This window comes from Phascolarctos cinereus, unplaced genomic scaffold (genome assembly GCF_003287225.1).
Source record: "Phascolarctos cinereus isolate Bilbo 61053 unplaced genomic scaffold, phaCin_HiC Scaffold_726;HRSCAF=1367, whole genome shotgun sequence".
NCBI lineage: Eukaryota > Metazoa > Chordata > Mammalia > Diprotodontia > Phascolarctidae > Phascolarctos > Phascolarctos cinereus.
The window spans coordinates 426,299,562-426,324,135 of record NW_027556098.1 but is presented as its reverse complement, the minus strand read 5'-3'; the positions used below and the strand labels follow the sequence as shown (position 1 = coordinate 426,324,135).

Here is a 24,574-nt window from a genome sequence, read left to right as displayed (position 1 = left end):
GAGCAGGGTTCTCACAGTACTGATCCAGTTACATTGAATTCTTACTCCCACACCTCCTAGACACCTCACCTTAAATGCCTAATTTTGAATTATTTTACATTGAGTGTGGATCTGCCCTTAGGGTCAGACATCCCAATTATCCTGCTGGATCTGACTTAAAATGAGCCCCATTCTAATTTGCGTCAGGAGAAACGTGCTAACCCAGCTGACTGCCTTTTGCGACAGCCTCCGTCCTGAAACTAAGCTTGTTTGGCTGTGAATCACTTGCTTGCCTGGAAATCTCCAGATTGCCTCTTCCTTGCTCTCCCCTCGCTATCCAGAAAGTCTCTCATCTTTCCTCCAATAAGAAAGCGGGTGGCAGAGTGATGGGGGGAAGGGGGAGAGGAGCTCTCAGAGACGACCAACCTGGTGGGAGGTGGCCCAGGTGGAATAAGAGCCCTGGGGTGGAGTTTGGAGGCCTGGGAGGGGTCTAGGGCAGGAAGAGGGCTCATCCCAGGGGCCAAGGCATTCCAGGTGGCGGAGGGCAGTGCTTGGGGAGGAGAGGCAGGCAGGGGCTGGAGCTACTGGCCCTGAGTGTGATTGGAGGAAAGGGCCCTTCCTGGGAGCCTCAGAGGCGGGGCAGAGGCTGGGAGGACCCTCCCAGAGTGGGCTGGCTGAAAACAGGAACTTGTGCTCAGAGGGCTCTGCCTTCTCTTACAGCTGTACTATTTCTTCCTTCCCCAGGAGCTGAGACCTGTCTTCTTTCCGAGGAGCTGAGATCTCTCTGCCTTCTTTCCCATGTGCTGAGATCTCTCTGCCTTCTTCGCCGGGAGCTGAGATCTCTCTGCCTTCCTCCCCGGGAGCTAAGATCTCTCCGCCTTCCGGAAGCCAGGTAGGTCTGAGCCAGCTCCCTCATATTCTGCTCCCCACCTCGTGGCTTCTGCTGGCTGATCTCTCTATGGGTCTTATCATCCTCATCTGATCACATGGTGAGCGTCCTCAGGGTCTCCTTAGAGTAAACCTTCCCTGGCTACCAGACAAGCTTCCTGCCCCTAACTCTTTCCAGACCCCCAATCACTTCCCAAATGCCCAGGATCACCCTCCCCAGATTTACCATTGCTTCCAAAATTCAGACTTTACGCCGTAGAGACCAAGCAATTCTGGTTTTCATCTTCCCATTAGGACCCAGGACCCAGGTTTCCTGTCTCTCCGCCCCCAGCCTTTGGTTAGAGATTGCGATGTTCTGCCTTCAGGCCAAGCTCCCTGTAAGGGCCAGGTCTCCCATGAGGGATTCCAAGCCTAAGCTCTACCGGAGGGTCCCAGGAATCCCCCCCAGCTCCTAGTTAGACCTCAGCACACAGCCATTCCGCTTTCCCAGGCTCAGTGTCCACCTGGAGCCCTTCCTCAGTGTTCCTGATCTCCCTGCCATGAGCTGGCTTAGGATATCTCCTTTCCAGACCCTACCTGTGCTCCCCTTTCCCAGGTCTCCTGCTTTCCCTGCCCCCTCTTCTTTCAGAGCCCTCAGGGCCCTGCGGGGAGGGGGGGGGGTGTTGAATCCCAGACTGGATTTCTCTCTGTGCCTTAGGCTTTCCCGGGTCATCCCTGCTGGCTCCATCCCAGAGCTGTCCCCCATCCCCAACCTTCCCTCCCTTCTAGGTCAAGCAGTTAGTCTGTTTTCTAGATAATGTGTGGGTGTTAGCTGGGGAAAGGGGGTACAGGGAGGGCAGAGCACTAGTTGTAGGGAGAGCTGTGATTGAGGAGCCATTGAGGCTCTGCCTGGTCTCATCCCATCTGGGATCCCAAGCCCTAAGTGGGACAAGGGCCACAGTAGAATTAAAAGTTCGGAGGCTGAGTCAGAGATCAGAAAAGGTTTTATTCTTTCTGATGAGAAAGGGCACAGCCCTCCTCGTTAAAGCAGCAGCCAGGGAGCGCAAAGTCTGTTACTGGAGACCAAAGTTTTATGATCCTAACACGGTACCCCCTCCCCATTCCTGAACCCTTCTTCCCATTGGCTGGGTTTCAGGGTACACAATCTAAACGCAGCTTTCTAAGACCCTTAGTACAATAATATCCTTATTTGGAAATATTTACCTAGAGACAAAGGCTTGGGAAGACTTTTGATAACCATTTAGAAGTTCTGTCTAGAGGTGGATAAGCAGGCAGGCCCTGGCTGTTAAGCTGGCAGTCTTTGCAATGTTTGTCTTGCTAGAGGAATTGGAGCACAGGTCAGCTCTTGCTTAATGCACAGCAAATGTCTGCAAATTCATCAAGTTTTACTGCTTTGGGAGTACAAAGAGTTTTAGTACTGAGGAAACTTCATCGATCTCACTCAGCCCCTTCTGTGTTTTTGGTTTTCTGAAGGAGGATGGGGGAGAGGAAGGGGGCAGAAAGAAGGAGTAGGAGAGGGAAGTAGCCTTCCTGTTTAGACCATCTTCATTTCCAAACCAGACCCTACCTGGTTTCTCCCTCCCTGTGTAGGTTGGGGTCTCTGCCCTGAGGGCAGGGCAGGGTCTTTGTAACACCTGTAGGACTTCACCCTCTGTAAATCCCAGTAGACCAGCCTGCTGCCCAGGAAGATAAGGGAAGGACTCTGCCCCTCTGGGATCCTTCCACCTCCCCAGCTCAGTCTGCAGAGGACCAAGGCCTGACCCAGCAGGGAGCCTGGAGCCAGAGGGAATGGTCCCTGGGAGCCACAGACCCCCAGCCCAGGTGAGTGCACTCCAACTGGAGAAAGAGGCATGCAGAAGGAGACATTCAGTTCCTGTCAAAAAGGCATCAGACTCAAAGGCAAAGAATTATGACAGACACAATGAGTGACTTACTTTCTCCTCAAAATCCACTTTTGACCATCTATTCACAACAACCCTATATGGTTGGTGTCCTTTTTATCTTTTTTTCACACTTCAGGAAGCTGAGGCAAAGAGAGGTTCAGTGACTTACCAACAAGGGTCACATAGCTTGTTAGTGTGTGGGACAAGTGAAAGTTTCTCATATGAAATGGAAGCTATGCCCCAAAATTTAGTTAAGGCTTTAGCATTAGCTGGGCCTAAGTTTCATTTTCCTATAAATCATGTGATCGGGTCATACATCTGTTGCCCCAACCCCCTCCCTTGTTTTGTAACCACCACCCCAGCCTTATCTTTGCCAAATAAGGCAATCTTCTAGCTCCCAAATTGTTTTGGGGTAAAATGTATCTCTTAGTTTCTGGGTAGAATGTAAGGTCTCTTATCTCAACCAATGAGAATAAAGAGATTGAGGTAAACAAGTGGGGGCCGGGTTTCTTAGAGTTGTTTGTGTAAGGGTATATAACTGCTTGCTTGCTACTTGTATCTTGCCTCCCTACTCCAGTCCCACCTGGGTAGGTGATGCCCAATTCTTACGTGAGACTTGCTAGAATAAAACTTCTGTTTCTACTGAGAGAAACCTCTGAATTTTTATTTGGGTAGGTGGTGTCAGTCCCACTCATTAGTGTCTGAGGCTGGATCTGACCTCAGATCTTCATGATCTTCTACCATTTCCTAGCTCCATCAGCATGGTATTAGTGTGCCCATCTTCCCACAACCCCTCCAACATTGACTGATGCCATTTTTTGGTCATTTTTGTCAATTTTGCCGAGTATGACATAAAGCCTCAGTGTTTTGGTTTACGTTTCTCTTATTAGTGGTTTGCAGCATTTTCTCATGTGGTTGGGAATGCTTGGCAGTTCTTTTGAGAATTCTTTGTTCCTATCCTTTGACCATTTATCTGTTGGGGAATGGCTGTTAGTCTTCTGTTTATTAATTGTTTATAAATCTTGGATACCAAATGCTTATCACAGAAATTTCATACCAAGGTTTTTGTTTTTGGTTTTGTTTCCCATTCAAACACTTTCTTATCCTGGCTGCATAATGTTGTCTGTGCCAAAGAAGCTTTTCAGTTCAAATAATCAAATTTTGTATTTTATTTTTGTAATTCCTTCTATCTCTTGTTGGGTGAAGTATACATGTCTTACCTGTACCCGTGAAAGTTACATGATCTATTTCTCTTCTAATTTTTTAGAGTATAATCTTTAATATTAAGTTCATATATGCATATAGAAGGAGCAGCTATGTGGCACAGGGCGTAGAGGCTCAGGCCTGGAGGCAGGAGGACCTAAGTTCAAATCGGGCCTCAGACATTTACTAGCTGCATGACCCTGGGCAAGTCACTTAACCCTGTTTGCCTCAGTTCCTCCTCTGTAAAATGAGCTGGAGAAGGAAACTGCAGAGTACTCCAGTGTGTTTGTCAGGAAAACCCCAAATGGGATTCCAGAAACCAGGACGTGACTGAAACAACTGAAGAAGCACAGTGACATCCCTTTGGATGCATCCTAGAGTATGGCGGAAGGTGTTGATCTGAGCTGCATTTCCTCCCTGACTTCTTTCTAGTTTCTCAGCAGTTTTGTTTTTCTAATCAAATGGCTCATTTTCCCCAAGGTAGCTCATTGTCCACTTTATCCACGAGTGGATGACTGAGGTCTATTGTCTCTGCACCTCCCGGGTTTAATCTCTTCCACTGATTTCTCTCTTTGTTGTTTTACCAAAGTCAGATGGTTTTGACGACTGCTGCTTTATAAAATAATTTGAGTTCTGGAAGTGTTGGTCCATGTTTGTCCTCCTGTTCTTTTCATCATTTCCCTTCATCTTGTAGATCTTTTCCAAGTGAATGTTGTTATGATTTTATTTAATCTTGTAAAATATCCACTTCCTAATTTTATTGTCGTTGTTCAATCATGTCCAATTCATTGTGACCCCATTAGGTGTTTTCTTGGCAGAGATATTGGAATGGTTTGCCATTTCCCTCTCCACCTCATCTTACAGATGAAGAAACTGAGGCAAACAGGATGAAGTGACTTGTCCAGAATCACACAGCAAGTAAGGGTTTGAGGCCAAACTTGAGCTCCAGTTTTCTGACTCCAGCCCCCGCACTCTGTCCCCTGTGCCACCTAGCCGCCCTCATAAGTTTATTAGAATAGCATTAAAAGTGTAAATTGTTTTGGCTGGTACTGCCATTTGCATTATATTTTATCATATTATATATTTTCTTTTATTATATAACCTTAACTAAGCCAGGAACAGTATTTAGGTTGTCCTTCATGTCTTCAAATATTGCTTTGTGCTTGGATCTGTACAACTCTGCTGTGCTTTGGGAGGTGGAGCCCCATAAATTCTCTGGGTATTTTCCTAATTTGGAACGGAATTTCTCTTTCTGTTATTCCTTCTTGTATTTTACTGTTATCATACAGAAATGCTGTTGACTTTTGAGGACTTATTTTGTAACTGCAGCTTTGCTTAAGCTGTCATTTATCTCAGTGTCTTTGCTGATTCCCTGGGATTTTCCACGTAAACAGGGATCATTAGATCTCTTCTTTATCTACCTGTATTCCCCTTCATTCCTTTCTCTTGTCTTACTGCTATTGCTGGCATTTCCAGAATTACATCCAATAATTGTGGAGAGGGGAGGCATGCTTGCTTCACCTCCAGCCTTGTGGAAAAAAGGGTTCTCATGGATCCCCATTTCGTGTGTACTTGCTTTTGGTTTTAGGTAAATGTCTTAGGAGATATTGAAGAAGGTCCCAGTAGGCTGATACTTTCTGTGGAGTTTTTAGCATAAATGAGTGTTGTACTTTGTCAAGAGGCTTTTTTGGCATCTATTCAGATGACCATTTGGTTTTGAATGTTTTGGTTTTGAATCTGATTAATAACATTTTCCTAATGTCCAAGTATCCTTGCATCCCTTGTGTAAATTCCATTTGATGATAATGAATGATTTCTCGAATAAGTCACTGTAGGTATTTTTAAATAATATTTTATTTTTCCTCAATTATATTTAAAACAATTTTAAATATTCATTGCTTTGAGGCCTAAATTCTATCCTTCACTCCCTGCCTAACCCCTGCCTGAGATGGTAAGCAATCTGATGTAGGTTATACATGTGTAATCATGTAAAACATTTTCATATTGGTCATTTTGTGGCATTTTTCATCTTGATTGTTTAGGGATTTTTTGGACCATTGTATTGCCAAGAATAGCTTGGTCACTCACAGATGTTCATTATCTAGTATCACTGTTGCTATATAGGATATGCTGCTCACTTCAATCTGCATCAGTTCACATAAGTGTTTTGTTGCAGCTCTGCTGACGAGCAGCGAAGTCCGCGAAATGGTTCTTGACCGAAGACTGGGAGGCAAAACAAAGAGACCGGACTCCAAGCGTGATGGAAAACGGAGTCAACTTTATTAGAGCACAGCAGGCAGTTTTATATCTTTGACTCATGGGAATATAACCCAGTGTAACAGCGGACAAAGCAACAAAGTTTACACATCTTTACCAACAGGCAACAACCTAGAACATTTCTCATGCGAATGCCAGTCAAAGTAACAACAAGCACATTGTCCTGGCTGTGTCCTTATCTCCTGGGAACATTAATCAGGGAGTCATCCTGTCCCATTTCCTTGTCATCTCCAAGGGCATCCTGTCCTGCAGGAGACAGAACAGGGGGTTTCCTCCCCTCCCAGCAATCTCCAAGGGTTGAGCTTGCATAACCGTACTTCTTCCTGGGGAGTGGAGAACTGATCCAGGCCAAGGAGCAGGCTCCTCACCTGAGAGGGTTTATTCAGCTATGAGGGTCAGAGTCCTACTCACCTGTGGTCCTCTACAGTATTTCAAGTTGTTCTGAAATTCTCCAGCTGGTCTGCTCTAGTTGTATTGATAGTTTCCTGTTTAAAATTTTTGAGTCCCTTTTCATCAGTGATACTGGCTTGTAGGTTACTTGCTATGTTTTGTCTTTCCCTGGGTTAAATATTAGGTCTATCTTTGTTTCATAAAAAGATTCCAGTAGGATACTTTCTTATTTGGGGGAATTATTTATGAAATCTATGTAATAACGCTTTACAAATTGTGGAATTCTCCTGGGAATTTGTGAAAACTTTGGTAGCTCCTTTACATTGAAATCTATTTTCAATTCTGGTTTTCTCAATGTGGTCTTCTGATTCTGAGAAATTCATATTTTTGGAGATGTTCCTCTATTTCTTTTGGGTTCTCAGTTTCATTAGCATAACATTGTGCATCATATGTTCTGATTGTCCATTTTCTTTCTTCTAATTTTGCAGTCATTTCGCCTTGCTTATTGGTTATGTTATGAATTTAATTTTCTACTCTTTTTAATAAGATTGGCTAAGGAATTATCAGTTTTATTAATGTTTCCAAAAAACCAGCTTTAGTTTTATTTTTCATTTCTCTGATTTTCTTTTTTTTTTCTTTCCAAGGTATCAATTCCCTTTTTAAATATTCTCTCTTTTGGATTATTCTAGGTTTATTTGTTTGATTTTCTATTTTGTTAAAGTGCATATTCATTTGATTAATCTATTTTCCTTATTTCTTTCTATTTTCTTGATATATGTCAGAATATGTTTTCCCCTTGGGAACTACTTTACTGAGTCCTCCAAATTTTGGCATATTGCTTCATCACAATAATTTTCTTTTTACAAATAATCATTTCTGCGATTTTGTTATTGAACTTGGTTATTTTTTATTTAATAATATTTTACTTTTTACAATTACATGTAAAGATAGTTTTCAATATTCATTTCTTGAAACATTTTGAGTTCCAAATTTTTCTCCCTCCATCCCTTCACTCTCCTCTCCCCAAAACATCAAGCAATTTAATACAGGTTATACATGTGCAGTCACGTAAAACATTTCCACATTACTCATATTGTGAGAGAAGAAATGGAACAAAAGGAAAAAAAACCCGCACAACCCCTCCAAAAGTGACAGTAGTATGCTTTGATCTGCATTCAGCCTCTATCAGTTCTTTCTGTGACTCAGTGATTATGAAAGATATCAATATTAAGTCTCCATGTAGGGTTATATATTTTGTTTCTAATCCCTAAATCAATTTCCATTCTTATTTCATTATGGAATGAAAGGGTATGTTGATAATGTCTGCTTTTTTACATTAGTTTGTAGTATCTGTCTGCCCTAGTCCCTGGTTTTGGTCCAAAGAAGTATGCATGTTCCTTTGCTGTCCCATTCAGAAGCTGCCCTAAGCCTTTTAGCTTTAGCTTCTCCAGAAATTTACTCATCCCTCCTGCTTTTATCTCATACTATATTTCTTCCTCTCAGTCATGTAGATTCCACTTCTTCTCTCTGTTAGTCCTGTTCATGAGTTTTTGAATTTCATCTATTTTTGTGCCCTTTTCCAACAAGGATTTTTCTCCCTGTCTTTATTATCCATCTTTCTGTTGCACTGGTGAGAAACCTGCTGCCTCCTGGGTACATGTGAGCCTCTAGGTCCTCAAGTGTGGTCCTTTTGACTGAACCCAAACTTCACAGAACAAATCCTCTTCATAAAAGGATTTGTTCTGCAAAACTTGGACTCATTCCAAAGGCCACACTACATGAGGCCCCAAGGCCACAGGTTTCTCCACCCCTGAGACTCTCATTCTCTCATTCATGACCCGTAAAATCATCTGAATGCTTTCTTTTCTCTGTTTTCTTCATACATTCCGATCCTCCAAGGTATCCATTCTAAGCTGTGCCCTCCGGTGCTTTCTGGCCCTGCCTTGTAGGGCTTACCCCATGGGTTTTAGCTTTTCCCGTTGTGTGCCTTGCTTTCAGAATATTAGATGTCCCTCCATGATAGGGAACAACTCATCCTACTCACTTATACCCTCTCGTATTGACCCTTTTTTCCTTCTGCACTTGCCTGGAAATCTCATGCAGATATCCATGCCCTCCTAGTCCTCCAAGTGCCAGTTGCCCCTGGGGTCCAAACCCCCTCCTCTTCTGTACAAGTAGACTTTTCAGGCCTAAATCCCTCAGGCTTCAGTGTGAGATCCTTATTTCTCTTCACCCATCAATACATTCCTCAGGGGGAACCCCCTGCCCCCTCCAAAGTCAGGTCTCCTTCTTATCTCTACCTTTTCAATCTTTCCCCCTCCTCACCTACTCCCCTCCTTGCTCTTCTCTTCCTGAGACCATAGAGGTCACCTTCTCCATCCTCATTCTCCCTGATTTTTCTGCAGCTTTGACACTTTTGATCCCTCTCTCCTCCTGGATGCTTTCCTCTCTCTGGGTATTTTGGACACCCAGCTCTCTCTTGGTTTTCTTCCCACTTCTCTGACCTCTTCTTTGGAATGATCCTCCTCCTGAGTATGCTCTTTAAACATGCATAGGTGTCCCTCAGGCGTCTGTCCTGGGTCCTCCTGTCTTCTTCCTCTATACCACTTTACTTGGTGATCTCATCATCTCCCATGGACTGAATTACCATCTCTATGTGGATGATTCTCCCATGTACCTCTCCTGCCCCTATCTCTATGCTCATCTCCAGTCTTGTATCTGATTCCTCAGAGATATCTCAAATTGGGTGACCAGTCGATATCTTAAACTGTCCAAAATGGAATTTGTTACCTCTCCCCAAATCACTACTTCCCATTGTATTGTAGAGGGTTACACTATTCTTCCTCAGGGTCACCACATAGGGTCATCCTGGACTCCCCATTATCTCTTACTCCACATATCCAAGATGGTGCCGAGGTCTGTCCATTTCACCTTCTCCACATCTCTACAACATACCAGTCCTCTCCTCTGACACTGCCACCAGCCTGGTGCAGACCCACCTCGCCTCACAGCTGGCCTGTTAAGATAGCCTGCTTCCCTCAGGGCTCTGCCCATCCAGGCCATTCTCCATTCAGCCACTACAGTGATTTTCCTATGATGCACTTCTGACCTTGTCACTCTTCTACTGAAGAAACTCCAGTGGTTCCTGCTTGTCTACAGGATCAAATACAAAGTTTTCCGTTTCTCATTTAAAGCCGATCATAATCTAGCCCCTTCTATCTTTCCAGTCTTCTTACACCTTACTCCCCAGCATGTATTATCTGATCCAGTGATGCTGGCCTCATGGCCTCTCTCACCTCCAGGCATTTTCCATGGCTCTCTCCCATGCCTGGAATACTCTCCTTCCCCAGTTCAGACTCCTGGTGTTCCTGGCTTCCCTCAGGTCCACCTTCTGCAGGAAGCCTTCCCTAACCCCTCCTAATTATCTTGTCTTTCCTCTTTTAATTATTTCCTATTCTGCTGGTAAGTTGCTTTGTTTTCATTCCTTTACATATTGACTTCTCCAATAGAGTGTAAACTCCTTGAGGGCAAGGACTATCTTTTGCCTCTTTATGTATCCCAGGTGTTTAGTATAGTGCCTGGCACTTAGTGGGTGCTTAATAAATATATGTGGAATAGAATTGTCTTAGTCTTTCTGTATGTAAGATCCATTCTCGCCGCCCAAGACTTCCTCATGCCTGCTCATCCTTACGACTGTCCCAAAAGGTCTGATTCCTTAAGAGTCTTGCCTGTGTGGCTCATCTTTAATAAACCTTGTGTTTGGCTGAAACACAAGGTGGGACCCGAGTGTGGTGATTTTATGATCCCAGCACCCATAGCATCTTCACCTCAACATAACTATAAATTGTTTCTCTTCATCAAAGACTGCCTGTTCCTATCCATTGATGATCTACTGGGGAATGACTTATATTCTTAAAGATTTGACAAAGTTCTTTATATATTTGAGATGTGAGACCTTTATATGAGAAACTCTTTATATTCCCCCGTTAATTTTCTGCTTTCCTTCTGATCTTGCCCACATTTTTAAATTTAATGCAATCAAAATTGTCCATTTTACACCTCATGCTGATCTCTCTCTCTTGTTTATTCACAAATTGTTCACCTAGCTGTAAATTTGATGAGTACTATATTCCATATTCTTCACATTTTCTTTTAATATCACTATGTCTGGTTATGTACACATTTTGACATTACCTTGGTAAATGGTGTAAGATATGGGTCTATGCCCAATTTCTGTCACACAGCTTTCTAGTTTTCCCAACAGTTTTTACCAAGTAATGAATTCTTATCCCCAAAACTTCAGTCTTTATACTTGCCAAATACAAGGTTAGTATATTTATTTCCTCCTGTCATTGTATGCCTACTCCATTCCACTGATCTACCTTTCCATTGCTTTTTACCAGATAGTCTCAATAATTACAGGCTTATAATATAGTTTAGGATCTTGTATTGCCAAACCTCTTTCCACTTTTTGTTCTTCCAAATGAATTTTGTTAGTTTTTTTCTAATTCAGTAAAATAATTTTTTGATACTTTAATTTGGTTAGCATTGAATATATAAATTAGGTAAAATTGGCATTTTTATTATATTGGTACTTCCTACACATCAATATTTAATATTTCTCCAATTATTTAAATCTGATTTTATTTGCATAAATTTTTAAAAGTCATTTTGTTCATATATTGTCTAGAGTTATTTTTAAGTGGGGTATGATCTGATTTTCTTTATAAAAATATTTCAGTCCCTTCTTTATTATTGAACAGCTGCTTTTGGTCCTCTATTGCTAAGGTTGCATTTGCAGGATAGTTCACTCTGGGCTGCAACCTCAGCTCTACTGCTCTCTGGAACACATTCTTCCATTGCCTCCTCACACCCAGTGGTTTTGGAATAGTCTTGCATATTCCAGTGTCCTTTCCATTGCATTTGAAAGCCTTTCTACTGATGGCTTTTAGAACTCGTTTAGCAGACACTACACAAAAGAATGTTAAAGAGGGGTCCAGGAGAGGAGAAGGTATCTGATTCAGGAGCATTGTGGAGAAGTCAGTCAGAGAAGGCTCAAAGTAGTTGAGTCAGGTGAGAAATGAGATGTCTCAGATAATCTTTCTCCTTAAATGGTGGTTTGGAATTCATGACTTCATACCACTGTGATGCAGGAAGGATGTGAGAGGCTTGAAAAGGAAACAGGTTTTGAATAGCTTCTCTTGAGTGTAAGTTAGGGAATAAATTAGAGATCAGTTATAGATCAATAAAAGAATTGCCTTCCTATAGTGAGAGCCCACACAATGAATACTGGTGTGGTGAAGAGGGTCAAGAGACCCTAGTGAAAAAGAAAGATTTCTGCATTTTGGGGAGTCACAGAAAGTGTCAAAGTTCAGTAGATACCTCAAATTGTTCCAAGGCAAAATAATAGGACAATGGCAGTAAAGGCTAAAATATTGATTAAAAGTAGATGATGAGTCAAGTGTTTGAAGAAGAAATCACAATAGTGAAAAAAGTGAAAAGACAATTTTGTGTATATGATAGAGAATTATTCCCAAATATTAGAATCTCTGATAAAGTGAGTCATATGCTTCTGATGAAAATGGAAGACCATCAGATTCCAAGTCCATTGGCCAAACGTGCATTGTGCATGTAGCACGCTTGAAATATAGCTGACTGCTCCCAAGTATCAGGATGTTTTCAGAACTGGCCAACCTCTCCAGTATATGCTCCGTCAGCAGGCCTCTTAACTCATTCTCCTGATTTCTGTTCTCCCAAGTTCCCTGAATTCTAGGGGTGTCCTTAGATCTTTCATTTCTATTGGGGAACCTGACAATGTCTTTCTCATGACTTAGCTCAAATACAACCCACATTTGCTTTTTTTTTTTTAATTGAATTGAGGAACAGTCCTTTCTCCATGACAGTTACTGTTATTTCTATGTAACAAAATATTATAGTTGAGGAATATATGCTATTGTGAAACAAAAACAATCATAAAGGAAAGGCATAAGATGCTTTCACCCAGACACGTCAAACGCAAAGTAGCTTCAAGCCCTCTATATAGCCAGTGATAACTCACCTTCACTTGTCTGGAAAGGCTCATAGCCCGCAGTTCAACCCAAATTATAATTAATATCTCTTTAGAATCCTTTTCATGTTTTGTCTAGATAAGATTTTGTTTAAACCTCTCAAGAAATTGACTAGATCTTTTCTTTTTTTTCCTCTCTTGATCACACAGAAATTCCCCCAACCCTCAAAATACACTGTACTTCCCAGCTTCTCACAAACTCCCCATAGAATTTTCATTATATCACTTCTGTCAGTTCTGAGAAGGCAAGAATTCCACATATCTTCTTTTTTTTTCCTCTACAGATTCTCCTACCTCACAGATAAAACACACACTTTTTCCCAGATTCCATAGGGAGACCATTCCATAGTAAGACCTTTCTCAACTTTATTCCAACTGACCATATCAAAGGCTTTTCTCAATGTTCCATTGAGCTCTTAGTGACGATAGTTTCAAGTATTTACTCTGACATTCATCAGGATTACAACTTTGGGCAAATCCCCTTTCTGAGCTTCAGTTTCCTCCTCTCATTTGATGAGGGTTAGACTACAGGAATTCTGGAGTCTCTTTCAGCTCTAAATCTTGTGACTTTTGATGGTTTAGGAGGTGGTGACATTCCAGGATGTGGCTGTGGACTTCACCCAGGAGGAGTGGGGTTTCTTGGACCATCCCCAGAAGGAGTTGTACAAGGAGGTCATGCTGGAGAATGCCCAGAACCTGCTCTTCCTGGGTAAGGACACTTCCCCTAGACACTCTGAGTCTGCAATGCAAGGGAATGTCTTCATTCCTGAGTGTGCAAGATGGAAGCATTTATCAATTCCTGGAAGAGAAAAGTGCTGGTCTCCTGTGTCCAAGAGACAGGGTCTCCTGCTGCCTGGTTTTCCTAGAAAAGGTCAGTACACTGTGTGAAGAGAACCGGGAGGTTTCCTGGTTGCTCCTGAAGCTGTGTCTTGCCAATTCTAGGTAGCTTGAGGTCAAAGATCAGATCCCTGTTGAAGCCTCTCAGATGTGAAAGTAATCCCACATTATGTAGTCCAGCCTCTCCCTGGACATAAATTTGGTATGCCAGTTCTCTAGAAACTGCTCCCACAGGTTTTCCTTGTGACCCCTTCCTCTTTGGGATGGCGCTACTGTATGGAACATTCTTCTTAAGAAGCCTCAATTTATAGCTCACAGCTCCTACATGTGCCTGGTATAGCATGTTTGTCCTGAATCTTCCGTTACAGTGCCCCCATTCCAACAGAGATGGTGGGAAAGACAGGAAGGGAATAAGCCTTTCTATTCACCTGCTGTTCACCAGATTTCTTTACAGTATTATGTCATTAGGTGGTATTGTTATCTACATTTCACATTTGAGTAAACTGAAGCAAACAGGTTAAGTGACTTTTCCAGAGGCACATAGGTAGTAACTGCCTTAGGCTGGATTTAAACCCTGGCATCCCTGACTCCAGGCCCAGGGCTCTCTCCACTGCACTACCAGCTGCCTCTACTTTCTAGATAATTATAACTATGCAGTGAGTCCATCCTTCCATGAAGAAGGTGCACCAGGACCAAATTTTCTGATTCCTAATTGGCTCCATGACTGTCACCTTCGCATCTCCCCAAAGCTCTTCAGAATAAATGCTGTGGAAACCTTGCTCAAGGAGTCCTGGGAACCATCCTGTGCTTCTTTTTTGTAAGCCCCTCTCAATGGCACGAATAACAGACTGGCCAAGACTTAGAATTTGGATTAACTAAGGTTCATTGAGTTCCCCAGCAGGAGAATCTCACCAGAAAAGGCAAAGACTCCCTGAATGAACAGTAACAAGGTGTTTATAGGTTTCAGGGGAGTGAGGAGCAGGGTAGGGGGACAGGGCCAAAGCTGATTCTCCAAGGCTGATCAGGCACATCCTATTTTGGGTTACTTGCATTACAAGCATTGATGGGAGAATGAGCCAGATATGTGTGAACATGATGGAGTGATTCTCAAAATACAGTAGCTTTGTATGCACACTGTTTTCTCCACCCTCATCCCTGATTCCCCATGCCCAGGGCTGCCAGTTCCCAGAGAAGATTTGATCTCCTATTTTGAGGAAAGGGAAGCACCATGGCTCCTGGAGCAAGAAGGCCTGAGGGGCTGCTGTCCAGGTGAGTGAGGTGAAAGCAGGTGGATGAGAGCTGTGATCACAAGAGGCTTCTAGGTGTGGAGGTGAAGCAAGTGCTAGATTTAGAGACAGGAAGCCCTGACTTGGAATTCTTTTTTAGACACCTTTTATCAGTGGGATCCTGTACAAGTCACTGCACCACAGAGCCTCAGTCTACCCATCTGTAAAATGAGGGCATTGGACTCCATGGCCTTTTTGCTCCCTTCCAATGATAAATTTTATCTATGATTTTGTGAAAAGGAATTGTTTGGAATTTGAGGGCATAGAACTCCCCTGAAAATGCAAAAAGGGGTTAGGCTTTCCCATATGAGCTCTTTTTTAGACCTTCTTCAAGTCAATGAACATTTAATAATAAGTGTCTGCAACGTGCCAGATTCCCTGATAAGCACCAAGGATCATGTTGACTGTTGTAAATATACAAATTAACTACAGAGGACCTATGAAGAAAGGCATTATCTGCATCCAAGAAAGAACCGATAAATAGAAGTATGTAGAGAATGGTTTTACATCTTTCTTTATCTAAATGTGTGTGAATGTATGTGTACATCTCTCTCTATATATCCATCTATCTATCTTTATGTATATATGTATGCATTTGTGTCTAATGGTAGCTATCTCTAGGGTGAAGTGAGGGGAGGGAAGAAAAAAAGGAAAAAGTAAGGAATGTATGAGATGAATTTATCATATTTGAAAGGAATAGCAAGTTGTACATGATTGATTTAGCTTCATGTATAATCACCTTTTTATTATAACATGGTATGGAAATGCTTGTTTTATTCCATAAATTAAAAATAAACTAAAAAATTTATTTAAAAATTGGGACACTCAAAAAGGAAAAAAGACTTAGAAAGAAAATGAGATAGATTAGGGTGATTTACACATGGAAAGAGTACTTTTAGCTAGCATCTTTCATTTCACAAACATCTTTTCACTGCAAGCAAGTTTTATGTGAGACCCATGTCAAAAAGGAAAGAATACATCTGGTTTATGTGAGATGAGGGAGATCAAATAGCTCTTAATAAAGGTCTGACTCTTTTGGTGAAATATAAGGCAAGTCCTCTGCTGAGGAGGTGAGTGGGGGATGGAGAGTGGGAGCAAGCCATAAGGGAGGGATTTGGAAAAGCCGCTGTGGTGAATGAGATAGGGAATCATTGCATTATCTTCTAGTCATTGCAGTAGTGTCTGACTCCTTGTGACCCCATTTCGTTTTTCTTGGCAAAGATACTGGAGTGGTTTGCCATTTCATTTTTCAACTCATTTTATAGGTAAGGAAACTGAGGACAAGAGGGTGAAATGTCTTTCTCAGGTCTGGATTTCAATTCATGTCTTCCTGATCCTAGGCCCAGTACCATATCCACTGCACCACCTAGCTGCCCCTAGGGAGATGTCAAAGTACAGCCTTGCCTCAGTGAGGATGACACTGAGATTATGTAGGCTGAATGTGTAGTGAACCCAGGCAGTCTGGATTTATGATTTTATCTCTCTATTCAGCAGCATGTAAGGCTGTTGCCTTACTTAGAATTAATCCAAAGCTGCACTTTACATAAATCATCAACCTGTGTCCCTCCCCTGATCTCTGAGGCTCAGCCTTTGGTCCCTTCTTGGATAATGCCAGATTCATTGAGTTGACAGCCACTCTCAGGGGAAAAAGGAGGCAGAAACTCCCAGGGGTCCCATAGTATGAGATGCTTCAGGATCCTACAAAGAACTGTTCGTGGTCTTCATTGTAGATCTGGTCAGGTTCCATGGTTAGAACTAGACAACGGCCACTCAATAGAGGAGATAACGGGGCTGAGGCCAGAACCTGCATTGACCAACTAAGACAGAGAGACCGGAATACAGGGAGTGAGGTAGAGCCTGGGGCCTGGTGTCAGCCCTGGGCCCAGAAGCACCTCCAGTTTTCTACGCACCTCGCTAAGCTTTAGGAAGGGAAAAGCCAGTCTCTGCTGTCAAGGAACTGCCAACATGGCCTACAGACATGGAGATGCTTGAGAAAAAGCAACAGATCAGGGCTTCACTCTTAGCTGATCCAGGGGAAAAAAGAGAGTGTTTTGGAACAGAGAATGCAAGGAGTGAGGCTAATAATGGTTGAAGAAGGAGAGCAGAATTAGGGAGGGAAGTGTCAAAATCAAAATAAGAATGACAAAATTAGAGACAGACCTGAGAGATATTGTGGGTTCAGTTCCAGATTAGCACAGTAAAGCAAATGTCACCATAAAGCAAGTCATATGAATTTTTTGGTCTCCCAGTGCATATAAAAGTCATGTTTACACTGTACTGTAGTCCATTACATGAGCAATAGCGTTATGTCTAAAAAATGTATACTCGTGAATTAAAAAATACTTCGTTGCTACAGAAAGCTAGCCCTCATCTGAGCCTTCAGGGAGCTGTGATCTTTTCACTGGTGGAAGCTCTTGCCTGATACTGATGGCTCTTGAGTAATCAGGGTGGTGCTTGCTAAAACTTGGGGTGGCTGTAGCAACTTCTTAAAGTGACTTTGAAGTTTGCTATATTAATTGGCTTTTCTTTTCACTTGAACACTTAGAGCCCATTGTAGGGTTATTAATTAGCCTAATTTCAATAATGTTGGGTCTCAGGGAATAAGAAGGCTCAAGGAGAGGGAGAAAACAAGTACACATCTAATAATTAAGTAATTTTTCTTTAAACCAGAAGAAAATGCAGGGGAGAAAGTCTGTCTAGTGCTGTGGACAGAGCATGCCCAGTTATAGAGTTGGAGTTCTAGTCTCAGGTGTAAGGATGTGGGTCAGGTCTCTCAGTCATTCTGAGCTCATGGCCTGACTTGTGAATGTAATGAGAATTCTGGGCCTGCCTGGGTCACAGGTGTATTGTGAGGATCCAATGGGATTTTGCGGGAAGTTCTTTGTAAGTCAAGTCGTTCTACTGATGTGAGCTAATGGCATTTTCAAATAATTGATTCTGACCATTTAACTTTGAAAACTTTTCTCTTAGCCTGGAGAAATAGGATGTAGATCAGTTAACTTTATGCCAGGGGATATAATTATACATGCATACATACATGTTGTTGGTTTTTTTTCTTGCAGAAGGACAGATTGGACCAGCAGTGAAAGAGGCTACTGTAACACTAAGCATTTCTGTGGAAGAAACTCGCAAGGAAAACTTCATGAGTGATGGTTCCTGTGACTTCACTGGGCAAGAAATGTGTTTTGTACTTCATAGAATCCAGACAGGAAAGAAACTTTATGAATGTGATCAATGTGGAAAGTTGTTCATAGAGCGCTCCAATCTTGTTGAACATAAGAGAATCCATACTGGAAAGAAACCTTATGAATGTCATCAATGTGGAAAAACTTTCTTACAGAGTTCCAGTCATGCTTTACATGAAAGAATCCACACTGGGGAGAAACCTTATAAATGTGATCAATGTGGAAAGTCTTTCAGACATGAATGCCATCTTGCTCTACATCAGAGAATCCACACTGGGGAGAAACCTTATAAATGTGATCAATGTGGAAAGTCTTTCAGACAGGAATGCCATCTTGCTACACATCAGAGAATCCACACTGGAGAGAAGCCTTATAAATGTGATCAATGTGGAAAGTCTTGCAGACAGGAATGCCATCTTGCTCTACATCAAAGAATCCACATTGCAGAAAACCCTTGTGAATGTAATGAATGTGGAAGGACTTTCAGATGTAAATCCCAACTTGCTCTACATCAGAGAGTCCACACTGGAGAGAAACATTATGAGTGCAATCAGTGTGGAAAGAGTTACAAAAGCAGTACAGGTTTAACCACACATCAGAGAATTCACACTGGAGAGAAGCCTTATGAATGTAATGAGTGTGGAAAGACTTTCAGGTGCAGCTTCAGTCTTGCTTGTCATCAGAGAATTCACACTGGAGAGAAACCATATGAATGTGGTCAATGTGGAAAGAATTTCCGACAGCACAACAAGCTTGCTGAACATTTGAGAATCCACACTGGAGAGAAACCTTATCAGTGTCATCAATGTGGGAAGGCTTTTAGAAGACACGCTGGTGTTGCTAAACATCAGAGAACCCACACTGGAGAGAAACCTTATGAATGTCATCAATGTGGAAAGTCTTTCAGGCAGGAATGCCATCTTGCTCTACATCAGAGAATCCACACTGGAGAGAAACCTTATGAATGCAGTCAATGTGGCAAGGCTTTTACACGGAAGAGTAGTCTTAGTAATCATCAGAAAATCCACACTGGAGAGAAACCTTACAAATGTGATAAATGTGAAAAGGGTTTCATGTGTCCCTTTCATCTCACTGTCCATCAGAAGATGGAGAGAGACCTTTTGAGTGCCTAGAACATGGTAAAGCTTTTTATATATGCTCTACCCTTACTAAACATCAGAGAATCCATACTAGATGACAAACCTCCTTAATATAGTCAATATGGAAAATCATTCAGGCTAGTCATCCCTTGTTTCCTGTCGGAGAATTCAGAGGTGGTAGAAATCGTGTCCTTGTGATGAATGTGGAAAGTCATACAAATGGTGTACAGCACTTGTTAGACATCAGAAAATTCATTTTGGGAACAAGCCATAGAAGGACTCAATGTAGGAAGGTCTTCAGCCCGAGATCATTTCTTCCTTTACTGTGCAGAGAAGACCTACGAATGTGCTCAATGAAGTCCTGCCTTTCCCTGGAAGATGGAGGTCACTAGACACCACAGTATTTTGCACTGAAAAGAAGCTTTCAGAAAGCAAAAATTGTGGGAAAGCCATCACCTGGAACTAATACTTGTGTTTACATTGGAAAAATCTTGCTGGACATAAAATTTTGTATCCAATTATTGAAGGAAGGCCTCTTCCTACAGCACAGACTTCATTAGACATCACAAATTTCATACTGTGCACAAAACCTCTGAAATCCTAAGGTTTCTCATTATTCCTCTTTAATATGCCATGGCATTCTTTTGCCATAACTTCTTCAGCCATTCCCCAGTTAATTGGTACTCACTTTGTCCCATGATGTTAGCTGGCACAAAAATTCTTGCCATAAATATATAGGTATTGGTTTGACGTTTATTTTGTAATGATTTTTTTAGGCTGCTCTGTGGCACAGTGAATAGAGAGCTGTCCCTGAATACACAAGACCTGAGTTTAAATTTGGTCTCTGATACTTTCTAGTTGTGTGGTCCTAGATGAATCACTTAATCTATTTCTGCCTGAGCTTCCCCATCTGTAGAATGGGGATGGTAATAATAGCACCTACTTCCCAGGGTTAATGAAGGGATCCAGTGAGACAATATTTATCAAATGTTTTGCAAGCATTAAATCAGTATGTCAATATAAGCTACTATCATTATTATTCTGTCCCCTTGGATCATAAATCTCATAGCAATATCAGCAGATTAAAAGGTGCAGAGAGTTTACTCATTTCTCTTTTTATTGAGATTGATATTCAGAAGAGTGTAGATGAAAGCAGTATGTTGTAAGGAACAGGGAATAGGCTTTAGAGTTGGGAAGACCTGGGTTGAAATCCTGCCTCAGAAGCTTTACCTGTGTAACTCTGGGTGAGGAACAGTGTCTTTGTGCCTCCGTTTACTCATCTCTAAGAAGAGGAGGTTGGAATTAGTGGCTTCTATGGGCTCTCTCAACTTTAAATCTGTTTTCTGATTGAAATTACGTTTATGTGTCTCCTTCCAAAGCCTCTTACGATATTCCACGCAGGAGGCCTAGCAGGACCAAATCTGAGACTGTGACTGAAAGTGGTAGTCACTGAAACTTGCTTGTGCTAAAGTTGAGAGCTTGTACGTGTTGTGTTTTTAATATACAAAAGAAAGTGATTATAGCAATCCTGTGTTCAACAGTCACCAAAGTGTGTCACCAAACAAGGGATAAAGAAAGTCATACAAGCAATCATACAAAATGAAATGGTGAATTTTTTTCCCATGAAGAAACAAATGTATCTAAAATATGAATGTAAAAGGGATGCAATTAGCTATAGAAATTATTTGCACCAACTTTCTCTGATAAAAGTCTCATCCAAAGTGTTCAAAGAATGGATGTTATATACATATATATATTGATATGTGTGTGGATATGTATATATACACATATTCATACACTCACACAAATATCTCTGTGTGAACACACACAGACACACACACACGAGCCATTCCTCAATAAACTTATGGTCAAAAGCTATGAATAGACAGTTTTCAACAGAAGAAATCCAAGTTATCAACAATCATGTAATAAAATGGTCTATATCTGAAACCAAATCACTAATAATTAGAAAGCTTTTAAAGACTGGTAAAGGTAAGGAGAAAATGATGATAAAAAATAGTGGAGGGATTTCACAAGCCTTTATATTGAGGGATGATCTTACTTCATTGTCTGTGTCAAAGAAAACATTATATTTTATTCTGCATTGAAGCCTTCATCTCTATCAGGGCATGCATAGCATATTCCATCTTTTGTCATCTGGACGTCATTTTGAGATTGTCCAATGATTTCTTAAATTCTCTCTCCTTAATCTGATTTCCAGTCTGTATTTTTTTCTATGAGAAACTTTACATTTTCTTCTCTTTTGATTTCATTTTAGTATTGTTCATTGTCTCATGGAGATAGAGCTTTGCTTTGCCAATTATATTCATCTGTATATTTGTTGATTGGGCAAGTTCTATAGCTCTTGGGCCAACCCCATAATTCCTTTTTTGATTCTGTTTTCTACATTTCTCATTTCTTTTCCAATTTCTTCCTCTAGTCTTCTGACATCATTTCTTTTTCCCCTTAAATTTAATTTTATTTTAAACTTAAATACAAAATGAGAAAAGGAAAAAGTGCCATGTACAGAGTAGAACAAAAGGATTCAATATAAAGCAATAAAGTTCCATTTCAAGAAAACCTATACAATAAATACTATACATTATTTTCAAAGCTGTCTATCTTTGCCTCTTTGTATGTTTTCTTTTGTCCTCTGCCATGCATTTTTTACTTTATTTTTCCCCATTACTCCCCCACAGGCTACAATTAAGAACATACACGTATGCATGTATACACACATGTATGTGTAAATATAATATGTGGAAGACCATGTTATGCTTCTATCCACTTATCTGTTTCTCTGTGTAGGTGGATAGCATCTTCCTTTATATGCCCAAGTTTTTTCCATATTTTTCTAAACCCACTAGCTCATCATTTCCTACATCATATCAATTTTCTGACCCAATCACATTCTACCTGGGAGATTGCTTTTGATAATTTTTCATTTCCTCTTTCTATAGGTTTTAGGTATAGGGGAAAATAATCAAAATTATCCATTTCACACTTCAACTCTGTTCTCACCTTATAATATGATTCAGGGTCTGATAGTGTTGGATCTAGTTCATTCACATCTTTTCCCCTGGTTTCCTTGAAATTCCTGAAGCTCTGCTCTTCCAAATGAACTCTTATTTTTTTCTGACTCAGTAAGATAATTTTTTAGTAATTCAGTTGGGATGGTATTGCATAAATAGATTGGTTAGATAAAATTGTCATGTAAAAAATTATATTATTTTACCTACCCATGCACAATAAATATTACTTCCACTATTTATATCTAACTTTCTATAAAAAAGAGGTTTTTTTGTTTTCATATTAATAATGTAGTTCCTGTGTCTATTTTGACAGGTATACTCTCTTTTTTTATACCATTTAGTTACTTTCTATGGTCTAAAAGTATTGATTAATATGAATAACACATAGTGTAGTTTCCCTATTTCTTGATTAAATCTGATTTAACTTTAACTTTGAGATCATGATTACTATCCCAGCTTTTTAACAAAATGAATTCTACTCCTGACCTTTATTTTATCGTTGTGTCTCTGTCCTTTTTAATCTGCTATCATTTTCCATTTTATGGATAAATCCATCCTATTCACATTCTAAACTATAATGCCTTGTGTGTTTTTTTCCTTTATATATTCCTGACTGTCCTTCTCACCCTATACCTATCTCTCCTTTCTCCTCTATTATACTTCTACCTGGTACCTTTCCTTCCTATTCCTTAACCTACTCCCTTCAAGAATCCCTACTTTATCCTCTCCCTCTACCTTGTCCCTTTACCTTCTTATTTCTTTCTGAATTTAGAAGATTTTTATACCTTTCTAAATATATGTGTGTGTGTGTGTGTTGTTCCCTCTTTATCCCATTCCCATTAAACTACACTCCCTTCTATAACCAGCCCTTATCCTGTTCCATATCCCTCCCTTATTCTCCTCTCCCTCCCTATCCCCTTGCCCTTATTTCTTCCTGATATTAAATGACTTTTATGCCCTTCTAGATATATGTGTGTGTGTGTGTGTGTGTGTGTATTGTTCACTCTTTAACCCATTCCTGATGAAAATAGGGTTCCAGAACTACCCACCCTCCTACCCCATCTAATTCCTCTGTATCAGTTCTTCCTCTTACACCTCATTTCTATGAAATTACAAATTTTTGCTTTTTAGAATCACGTCATACTCAGCTCTACCCCATTCTCTTTCAAACTACCCAATTATTGACAGCCTTAGACATTCAGTTTACATTTCCACATATAAAAAGTAAACAATTTGTCCTTATTAAGCCCCTTGTAATTAACCTTATATTTCTCTTGGATCTTGTATCTCAAATTTTCTACTTTGTTCTGGTCCTTTTGCAATAAAATCCTGAAAGTGTCAATTCATTAAATTTCCATTTTCCTTCATTGGGGAATATAACTTTGCTGGGTATGATATTTTTGGCCATAACCTCAGTTCTTTTGCTCTTCAATATATAGTGTTCCAAGACCTGTGGTCTTTTGGTGTAGCTGCTTACTAGGTCTTCTGTAATTCTGATTGTGCCTCTGCAATATTTTAAGTTTTTTTTCTTGTTGGGCATACTTTTTCCTTAACTTGGGGTTTTAAGAATTTGGCTATGATATTGCTGTAGGTTTTCCTCCTAGGCTCTCTTTAAGATGGTGATGAGTGAATTTTTTCTATTTCTACTTTCCTCTCGTTCTAATGCATCAGGACAATTTTCTTTAATTTCTTCTCTTATTGAATCACAATTTTTTTTTTATTGTAGCTTTTAGGTAGTCTGATTATTTTCTTGATCTGTTCTTCAGATCCGTTGTTTTTCTTCTAAGATGTTTTGCATTCTCTTCTATTTTTTCATTCTTTATATTTTATCTTGTTCTTTTATAACTTTACTGGATTTTCCTTGCCCAATTCTTATTTTAATGGAATCATTTTCTTCCTTAAGATTCTGGATCTCCTTTGCCAGTTGGTTGACTTTCTTTTCATAATCTTCTTTTTCTTGGATTGTTCTTACTTTAAACTTTTTTTTCCCTCAATCTCTCTTATTTAATTTTTGAAGTCTTTTTTGAGTATTTCTGTGAATTCTTTTGGAACAGGTGACCATTTAATGTTAGTCTTTGGGGTAGGAGAGGCTCTTTTTGCTTCAGTTTCTTCCTCTGAAGATGAACTCTGGTCTTCTGTATTCCCATAGTAACTGTCTATGGTAGGGTTCTTTCTACTTTTCCTACTCATTTTTTTAAAGCAGCTTATTATTACAATCACTTCCAATCCTGTGGTGTGGGATATGGTGCCTCTGTCCTCAGGTCCTTCTTACTTTTATTTTTTGATCTTTGGCCTGGGCTGAACATCTACACTCCTTTTCCGTTCCAAGCCACAGCTAGGGCCCCAGGCACACTATGCTGGAAATACTCTGGCTCCCTGAGAACCCTCCAGTGGGTGTGACCTTCAGGTCTCCCCTGTGGCCTGAAGCCAAGACCAAGAACTCAACT

At 40.7% G+C, this 24,574-nt stretch overlaps 2 protein-coding genes across 3 annotated transcripts in view; one reads left to right on the top strand and one right to left on the bottom strand.

Annotated features, from left to right (window-relative positions):
* LOC110197830 (uncharacterized) overlaps nt 1-24,574 on the bottom strand; it is a 104,174-nt gene that overhangs the window by 50,279 nt on the left and 29,321 nt on the right.
* On the top strand, nt 262-23,478 carry LOC110197775 (uncharacterized). 2 transcript variants are annotated; one of them, XM_078146457.1, is made up of 5 exons: nt 262-871; nt 1,162-2,688; nt 13,270-13,396; nt 14,698-14,793; nt 17,873-23,478. In XM_078146457.1, exons 2-5 carry the CDS (start codon nt 2,656-2,658, stop codon nt 19,126-19,128), a joined length of 1,512 nt encoding a protein of 503 aa, XP_078002583.1. In that variant the 5' UTR covers nt 262-871; nt 1,162-2,655; the 3' UTR covers nt 19,129-23,478. The 2 variants fall into 2 exon arrangements, 1 of the variants encoding a protein (XP_078002583.1); XR_013482821.1 differs by lacking the exons at nt 13,270-13,396; nt 14,698-14,793; nt 17,873-23,478 and adding an exon at nt 6,130-10,240 and having other exon boundaries at nt 265-871.